At 34.0% G+C, this 9365-nt stretch overlaps 1 protein-coding gene across 1 annotated transcript; it reads right to left on the bottom strand.

The window, feature by feature from the left end:
- Positions 1–3015: 3015 nt before the first annotated feature.
- Positions 3016–9148, bottom strand: LOC123713708 (vacuolar protein sorting-associated protein 45). Its single transcript, XM_045667527.1, has 9 exons — positions 8924–9148; positions 8575–8773; positions 6983–7132; positions 5921–6174; positions 5418–5552; positions 5120–5260; positions 4505–4642; positions 3764–4015; positions 3016–3561 (listed from the first exon to the last, which is right to left on the bottom strand). The coding sequence occupies exons 1-9, from the start codon at positions 9014–9016 to the stop codon at positions 3226–3228; spliced, it is 1698 nt and encodes a 565-aa protein (XP_045523483.1). The 5' UTR covers positions 9017–9148; the 3' UTR covers positions 3016–3225.
- Positions 9149–9365: the final 217 nt, after the last annotated feature.

The raw sequence follows: 9365 nt of genomic DNA, 5'->3' as shown, positions 1-9365 counted from the left end.
GGGCGATTTATAGCTATATCTAGGAATTGAAATTGTTTCTACTCTAGATTTTAACAAAGAAATCATACTTCACGTGGAACTTAAACGGATTTTTAATATGACTCTTAAATATTAGGTCCTTACATATGAAATTGGCGTATTTCGTACTGGCGACTTTAACCACGATGTTCTCCTCTTTGGTAAGGAATTCCAAATTCAAATTTGTACAGCTATTTACTTGTGCCATGTATTTGTGCTTCGATGACCGTCATTCATTTGTTTTTTTCTGTTTGCGTCACTCATTTTACAAAATGGAAAACTTAAAGTATCGCATTATTTACGAGTACGAGTTCCGCCGTGGCACTAGTGCTGCGGAAACGACTCGAAGGTTGAATGATGTGTATGGCGGTCATGTTGCAAAAGAAAACACAGTTCGTTTTTGGTTCCAACGTTTTCGTTCTGGAAATTTCGACTTCCATGACAAGCCCCGTGGACGGCCTGAGACCCAAGTTGATAATGAAGTATTGAAGGCTATTATGGAAGCGGATCCATCGCAAACCACGTCCGAGTTAGCTGCAGGCTGCGGTGTTAGTGATAAAACTGTTTTAATTCACTTTAAGCAAATTGGGAAGATTAAAAAGCTTGAAAGGTGGGAACCTCACGAATTGTCTGAAGCAAACCGAATCATGACCTGTGATGAAAAATGGATTCTTTACGATAATCGGAAGCGCTCAGCGCAATGGTTGGATCCTGGCCAGCCAGCCAAATCCTGCCCCAAGCGCAAATTAACCCCAAAAAAGTTACTTTTAAGCGTTTGGTGGACTAGTGCCGGTATTGTTCATTGCAGTTTTCTCAAATCTGGCCAGACTATTACGGCTGATGTCTATTGTCAGCAATTGCAAACCATGATGGAAAAGCTAGCGGCTAAACAAACTAGGCTGGTCAATCGCTCCACGCCACTGCTACTTCACGACAACGCTAGACCACACTGCACAACAGACGGCTACCAAATTAGAAGAGCTTCAGTTGGAATGTCTAAGACATCCTCCGTACTCCCCGGACCGGACTCCAACAGATTTCCATTTTTTTCGAAATTTGGACAACTCGCCTTTTTCGGTCCAAATCGCCTTCACAGATTTTATTGATTCCCGTCCGACTGGTTTTTTTAGTAAAGGGATCGATGAACTACCTATGAGATGGCAAAAGTGCATAGAAAACAATGGTTCATACTTTGATTAATTAAATATATTATATTTAAAAATATTCGACTTTTTGTTCCTCCCATACAAAACGCCAATTTCATATGTAAGGACCTAATATTTCGTGTTCTATTCAATCACAGAAGCCGCCCCAGTTCCTAAAATACCTTCACCCATTGCTATGTTTAGTTAAACACAAGACAGACTGTTAGAACACGTATTGATATTTTGTTGAAATTAATTGGTAAGTTTTAACACCGAATCTTATGTTAAGTAAATTATTTAAATAAGCGAATTTCATTTATTTTCCAAGAGATTTTATAGGAAAAAAACAGCAAACGAATATTAAATAGGTTTAATTAATAATAATTGAATATATCTTATGGTTCTCTTTAGGTAATTAAATGAATTTATTACACTACTATAACGTTAATTTATCACATAAACCAAATTAAATACAAAGATAAAAAATATGCTTATTTACATAGAGACGACACTGATATTCTAGTCCCACTCCATGACTGTAGAGTGAAAAAAGATACAGTTTACATGTAACAGAAATATATACAGAAATTATACGTAACATTGTCCGATTTTATACGCACCCTAATTAATAATTTCCATCTCGGAGTTTCCAAACATTTGGTATAGTTTTGTACAGTTGCTATTCGAAATCATGCTTATTTTTTTGTCATTACAAGAATAATACATGTTTCTTAGTTTGGAAAGGAGTTTGCTTAGTAAAATTCAAAGGTCAAAAATCATTTATTCATATAGGTAACACAATGTACACTTATGAACGTCAAAAAAAGAAATATACATTAAATGCTTCTAATTTTACATTTACTGCCAGTTCTCAAGTCAAGGTCGTAGAACGGAAGATCTGGCAATAAACTCTCCGCCACTCTTTTTAATCGTCAAGTTTTCTTGTTTTACATAACGTTACAGGAGCTGCAACCATAACCATATCTTAAGTAATAAATAATAACAAATTAAATTAAAAACAAAGATTTGTCAAAGATCCTCTATCAGCAGGAGGCATGGTGAAATAGGCGCACGCACTTAACATTCTCGTGGGGACAACACGCAAATACATATCGAAATAACTTACATCACCGCATACACGAATTCAACTACGACCAGTCGCCACAAGTAGCACCCGTTCACGAGTATCACGCATGGCCAGCCATCGGCCCCTCGCCATATTTTAGGGAGACAGACAACCCGACGCATGGACGCCGCACACAAGCAATGACATTTAAGCGAGCATGACGATCCTTGAAATGTAAACTTGACTACATAAGAAAATAATATAAATTCCGAACGTACCACATCGTTTACAAGAATTTTCTCTATCATCCTAAACTTCTAAATAAAAACTTAACAGCCAACTTATTTATATAACCCGCTTACCGTCTACAATCTAAAAATACGACTAAAGGACTGGCTCATGAACATACCCTACGCAGAATTGGAGCTTCTTCTGAGGCCTAGTATGTAGTACAGACTTTATTCATTCACTCACTGACTCACTCACTCACTCACTCACACATTTGCACTCACACACTCACTAATGCACTCCAGTGTGTTGATAACAGTTAAAAATCAATAACAAAAAAAGAAAAAAAGTTAATAGAAGATGTAACTAAATTATATATAAATTAAATATTTTAAGGAATGTATAACTAAGTTTGTTATGAAAGAGCTGGAAACCCTGACACAGGTATATTTTTTACTTAAAAGGGTTCCCAAATCTTACACATTGTAATGAAATTGAACTTAAAATGAATAAACATATTTTATTATTATTATTATTATAATACAATATACACTTATAAACTAGAAACATTATTTTATATTTCTTTTTCTTTACTGCAAATAGAGATCATTTAGACCATTCACTAGGACATATTTATCGTAATAAATAATTATGTAAAATTCAATCGTACATCAACAAATGAGTCAATCAATAATAAAATTTAAGGTTGGTGTTGATGGCTAAATGGATTTTCATATATATGATCATAATGACGTGATTTTTTAAGTATTAGACATTTCTTATATGCCGCGTGTGCATCCTCTGCACACCTTGCATTGCATGTTTTATCTCCTCCAGAAATGAGGTGGAATTATGTATTGTTGTTCCGCCAAGTATGATCCTTACGCCTGGGTTAGCCTGATTTAACTGATGCACGCAAAATGCCTCTTCATATGTTACACCTCCCACAATGAAAACTATTACTTCTTGGGGTCTTCTAGTAATATCCTCTCCACCTACTGAGGGGTAAAGATTTTCGCGAAGTTTTCCCTTAAGAAGATCTTCCAATGTGTCTTTTAGTAGGGGACTGTGTTGGGTGTATATGTTTTCTACGCCACTGAGGCCCTACAATTGAAAATGATTTAATCTTCGTGGCTAAGTGATTTAGGAAATGACAACAAATTTCTCAGTTTGCAATGCAATATTTAGGCACAGAGTACTTTAAAAACGAACAATCAAAACTGACACAGAAATACTCGCATATCGTATACAAACTAATCAAAATAACTTAAATAAAAATAGAAAACTCTAAAAAGATAACTCTCACCTTGAACAATCTCTTTGTGATCTTAGCCGCATCTTGCAATCCAAATAAATCACTTTGCCTTGAATGAGCCCCGCCATACTCCAATACAAGGACCGGCGCACGCGCAACTTCATCCCCGCGAGATTTCAACGAATCCACCAGGGACGAGAGTGCATTGCTCGCATGTTTCTCGTACCGGAGGGCGTATAGTGCAACCAGTTTAACGAGGTCCTCTGTTCGAACTTTTTCGTTATTGAAGAGGCCTTTTAAACGCTAGAAAATAAAAAACAATATAGTGTACCCCAAACGTAGTTCGATTTGCAGCTCGGTGTTGGATTATAGAAAGACGTGCCCCGGATTTATGGCTTAACATTTTTGTTAAATATTTTAGAAATAAATACAACGTATGTAATTATAATGTAGGGTTGAGAGCAATTTTTCCAGTAGTTTTTGAGTTCTATACAATTCCACTAAATACTTGGTAATTTTTTTATAAATATTTAATAGGATTATACATTAAAACTTTAACCTCTCTGTTGTAGTCAACGTCATGGTGTGTAACGGTTTAATTTCATACATTCGGTTTTTTCAAGGTTTAACCTTGAAAAAAAAAGAAACAAACTCAGGAGCTTCAAAAATGGATCTTAAAGTATATTTTCTTCATCACGGAATTTTAATATCTAGAGAATTTATTCACATCCCTTAACGGATACGCGTATGAATACTGTATTTATTTTTTGTATGTTAACGTCATATTTGTACCTGCAAATGCTTTGCATGGTCAGTCTGACAGGCAAGCTCCTGCTCCAGTTCAGAGACTTGCAACAACTCATGTCGCCCCACTGTACTTGACAGCTCTCCAACAACAGTCACATGTTTTGACACCGTTCCTGACATTTTCTGTAAACATTATTATAGAAGACTATAAACTTACTACTTATAGACTATTAACTTTTATATAATAATATTCTTATATTATTTATAAGAATATTATTATATAAAAGTTAAGTCTGTACATTTACGGAAAACATCAATCCTTTAGGATCGTTTGGTCGAAGTTTATAGTAGAACCAAATGTCACTTTTACTCATACATTTCATTTTCCACATTTACAAACATCCATGAAGTTAAGTTATGTCTAGATTTGACATATAAGTATTGAGTATATAGTGATGTCCCTTAAACTTTTTTGAGATAAGGAAATACTTATCAGTGCAACTATTAAACTTTTGACAGTAATAAGTTGCATAATTTTTTTTTCAAATAAATTGCTTTTCGTTTGGGAATCGCTTGGTTTTAGCTTTTAAAATTACAAAAAAAACAATCACCTATCTCTAACTACAAGGACAATCTCATATGAATTAATGTAAAAATTACCTTAAAAAGTGGGTAAGTCTCAACAAAGTTCTTCATATCTGCTATACTTTCGACCTTTTGATGGCTTTTTGCTTTCCTCTGGAACTCCTCCATAAGAGATTTGATTGTTTGTCCAATCTCACCAAAATTGGAATATAGATTCTGCAAAAAATAACACTTTAATATTTATATATTAGATTATATTTTAGACTTTAATAAAAAAAATGTAATTGTAAAAAAAACTCTAGTAGTAGTAGACACTGTAGAACTGCAAATGATAAGTTATTAATAGATATAAATGGTGTTCAGGATAAACTACCTTAGCATAAAACTCATCTTGTTCCGCAGCTAGCACTACCTCTTTCAAGTCCTTGTGAACATCAGGAACATGTGCTAGACTCACACGATTATTGTTAATGGTCAACAATTCGTGCACCATTGCTTGATATGTCCACTAAAATGGTTAAAAAAAAAGCTTTACTACACAAATGAAAAAGCATGTTCAGAAAAAAACAACATTTGTTACCCATATTTATTTTTATGGATATACTAGTGTTAAATTTTTATCTAGAATGATTTTTATAATAATAGTTAGAGTACTATATGCAGGGTTTTGTTTTGTTTTGTATTCTTTTCTAAGAACCGTCTCAATAATGTATAAATAAGGGAAGTAGCAAGTCAACCCCAACACAAGTGTCTCTGACTACTTACGGGGGCTGTCTCAACTCATGTATTTTATGTAAAATTTGAGACACAATAAACTTTTTATTTTGGTATGCATATAAAAAGACTTATGTCCCAATGCCTGATACTCTTTCTTACCTGATGTAATAGTGGAGTAACTGGATCATCACGTCTGTCCAATATTAGCAATTGTGGAGCTATGTCGCTGTATGGTATATTATTGTCCATCAGAGCTGACTCTCTTCTTACTAACTCCTTAACTCTCTCCGCAAGGCGAGAGCAGGCTGTTGAACCAGATGAGTATCGGATAACGGGCCGTTTTTTTAGCGATAAGAATAAAGCAAGTAGGCCTTGAGAACACCGCTGGAGATGTTGTTGATTCCATGACTTACCTGAAATTTTAAGCATGATTGGTAATAAAATTGTAGTTGAGTCTTTTAATAACCACATTTATTTATATTTATTTACGTCTTAAGGGCCTTTAATAATTGGCTGGGAAAATGTGAAAGCCAACAGGTGTGGTAGTAACATTGCATAAGCATATCTGTCCTAAAAATATCATATAAGATGTTATAAATATATATAATTCGAGTTTCTTGAAAAAAAAAGTTTAATCAAATTATTATTATAGAACAAAGGGAAATACTGCTCATCAGCGTTTCTGGATATCCAACAGGCATTTGACATGGTCTGGCACAAAGGCCTACTATGTACGATCAAGTAGAATATTTTTCACTCTTACTTTAATACTAATATTCAAATCGTACATAGAGGATTGCATATTTTATGTTAAAGAAGGTGACGCTGCTTCGGAATTTCAAAACATTGATGCCGGGGTACCATAAGGATCTGTTCTCGGCTCCATGCTCTAGACATTGTATACTGCTGACGTATCGCTATTGCCAGCAATAACCACAGTAACATTAGCAAGCAATAAAGACCCAAGACTTGCAGAAGGAAACTTGACAAAGTTATCGAATGGCTGCAAAAATAGGAAATAAAAGCTAGCTTTTATTCCCTATTATTTTAGCTTTCAGCACTTCAGACTTCACGAGAAAAAAATATTATTGAGGTAACCAAACCAAACCAAACTTACTGACATTTTAGCAAAATAAATAGTAACACTATTTTCTGTCCTTACAATTTGATGAACTATTAATGGATTGCATTTTATTGTAATACATATGTAAAGAATTGTACCATGCAAGCATCCAACAATGTTGAAAGAGAAAAGATGTCTATCAACAGCTAAGTAGTCAGCAAACACCTCTTGCACCTCCCTTACTGACTCTTGCTGATCACACTCTGCCAGAGTCTTCACATCAGACTTAGATATTACATTGCTAAAATCTAAAAAAAATTGACCTATTAATAATCTCTAAACACACATATGTATGTTATTTATTACTTTGATTTATATAAAATATATTGAATTGTAAAATTAATAATTGTAGAACATTTAAATAAGTATGCCTTGTGTACCTAGTCTAGACATAAATACTGAAACATTTATTACTTTTATGTATTAAACTAAATATTAAAAGCTTATTCGAAATGGTCTCCATTGGCGGCCCACTCTTTCCATGGGAAAATTCTTCACTGCCTTCGTACGGATTGTGTTAAGGACTCCAAATTATCGTGGCGTTTAGAGCAAACCGTACTGTTTAAAACTGACCATAAATCATAATCCAGTGGATTAAGAGAGGGACTACACGAGGGCCAGTCTTCGAGTCCTGAAGTCAGAAACGTTCGTTTTCAACCAAGACAGCGTAGACCGAGCTTTATGACACGGCGCCGAGTCTTGCAGGAAGGACCAGTCTTTGTTATTAAACATGGTGTTGCTAAGGGGCTGCACTACCTTCTCAAGAATGGTATCTTGATACAGTGCCGATGTTTTGATACTGTTTTCACAAAAGTATGGCTAAGCACTTCTTCATAGCTAACACCCCACCAAACCATCACTGAAGTTGGATAGTGCCCACATTGCACTCTGTCGACTAATGGAAAGGTTCCTTAGAGCTTTGAGCATAAATATAGTCATATTTTTTGTTAAAATTTTAAAAAAATTATCATCTGTTAACCAAAAAAAACTGTGACTACACGTTGCATACCGCTTTAGTAGTTGTTTCAGTTTTACCACCCTATCCTTTTTGAAATATCAGTTAAGAAATGACTAGTAAGTCTCTTATAGGCTACAAGTCTTAAGTCATCTTTTAAAATACACAACATGGTTCTAGGTGTTATCTTCATCTCCCGAGATAAAATCTTTTACTTTCGGACAGGATTTCTTATAATTCTTTCCCTTACTGCTTTGAGCACCTTTTTCGTACAAACACTACATGGACAGATAATTTTCTGTCATAAACAGACAAGGTCTTGTTTTGTACATATTAATAGCCCAGTACATAAACATTTTACTAATAACAAGCAGATGGAGTTTTAAAAATTGCATTTGGCTCCATACCTACTTTGTGTAATCTAATCACAGAAATTTGGTTCTCATCATCACCCCACTCCATTTTAATATTGCAAAATATTGTGTATTAGGGTCAAAATGAGAAAACCCAATGAATAATGATATAAAAATGGCAGATTCTAAATTCCAATGTAATATTTTGTTAATTTTCAATTGTAACAGTATTTATGGCCAGACTAAGTGTATTAGTTTTGACTGACTACTAGAATATACAATGGATATTTCAACTACTGCGGCAAGCATCTAATTAATATTTAAAAAATAAGTAATATTATCATTATTTATAACATTATATGAATGATTAGTAAATACTTACAAACATAGTAAACCCCATACTTAGGACACCTTAGTTCTCTACACAATAGAGCAAGATTTTCAGAAGTGGGTCTAAGGAATACTATACATTTCATGTGTTTCAAGTTGTCCCACTTTGCCACACTGTCTATCCTCTCAAAAAGATACACTTCCTTCTGCAGAATTTCAGACTGGCTAAAGACCATGCTCACTATACTAGTCTACAACAAGGAAAACAGTTATTATTTTTTTATAATAGAATGCTAAACAATTTTCACAAAAGACATCAGGTGCCGATCGATTATTAATGAAATATGTTGTGTTCTCAGAAACAAAGACAAATTAAGTAATAGGAGATTGCATATTCTTACAGTTTCTTTATCCATTAGAATAACTTTCATTCCAGGACCACTCTCCTCTGTCATTTTAGTTATATACATCTTAACGGATTGTATAACATTCATTTTGAATATGAATTGGTTTAGGCCACTTGTTTCAGTTCTAAATTTTTGTTTTAAAGTTTAGATTGTTACCGCTTATTTTAAATAATTGCAAACAAATAATTGAATTTATATTATTGACTATCTAAATGTCAAATCGATTGTTTAGTATTAACTATGCCTCACCGGTTTTCAACCACAGATTACAACTGATGAATTTCCTACGTCTTGAATTAACTTAATATGAGAATCTGGCTGTATAACTTAAAATATTTGCAAAATCGATCAAGTAAAGCGTATACGTTTGACACATAAGCTTAAAACACACTACTCTAAACTTATAAAGGTACATGCTGTATATATAATATATTAA

The sequence above is a fragment of the Pieris brassicae genome, chromosome 8 (genome assembly GCF_905147105.1).
Source record: "Pieris brassicae chromosome 8, ilPieBrab1.1, whole genome shotgun sequence".
NCBI classification, from domain to species: Eukaryota; Metazoa; Arthropoda; class Insecta; order Lepidoptera; family Pieridae; genus Pieris; species Pieris brassicae.
Note: the sequence above shows the minus strand (reverse complement) of the source record. Positions and strands in the feature narration are given on the sequence as shown.

What these genes read in the sequence shown, in the direction of transcription:
- LOC123713708 (XM_045667527.1), bottom strand. Translation starts at nt 9,016, where the DNA reads ATGAATGTTATACAATCCGTTAAGATGTATATAACTAAAATGACAGAG. An exon ending in ACCATGCAAAGCATTTGCAG is followed by an intron (nt 4,016 to 4,504) that starts GTACAAATATGA and finishes TTTATTTTCTAG; the next exon opens with CGTTTAAAAGGCCTCTTCAA. An exon ending in TCACAAAGAGATTGTTCAAG is followed by an intron (nt 3,562 to 3,763) that starts GTGAGAGTTATC and finishes TTTCAATTGTAG; the next exon opens with GGCCTCAGTGGCGTAGAAAA.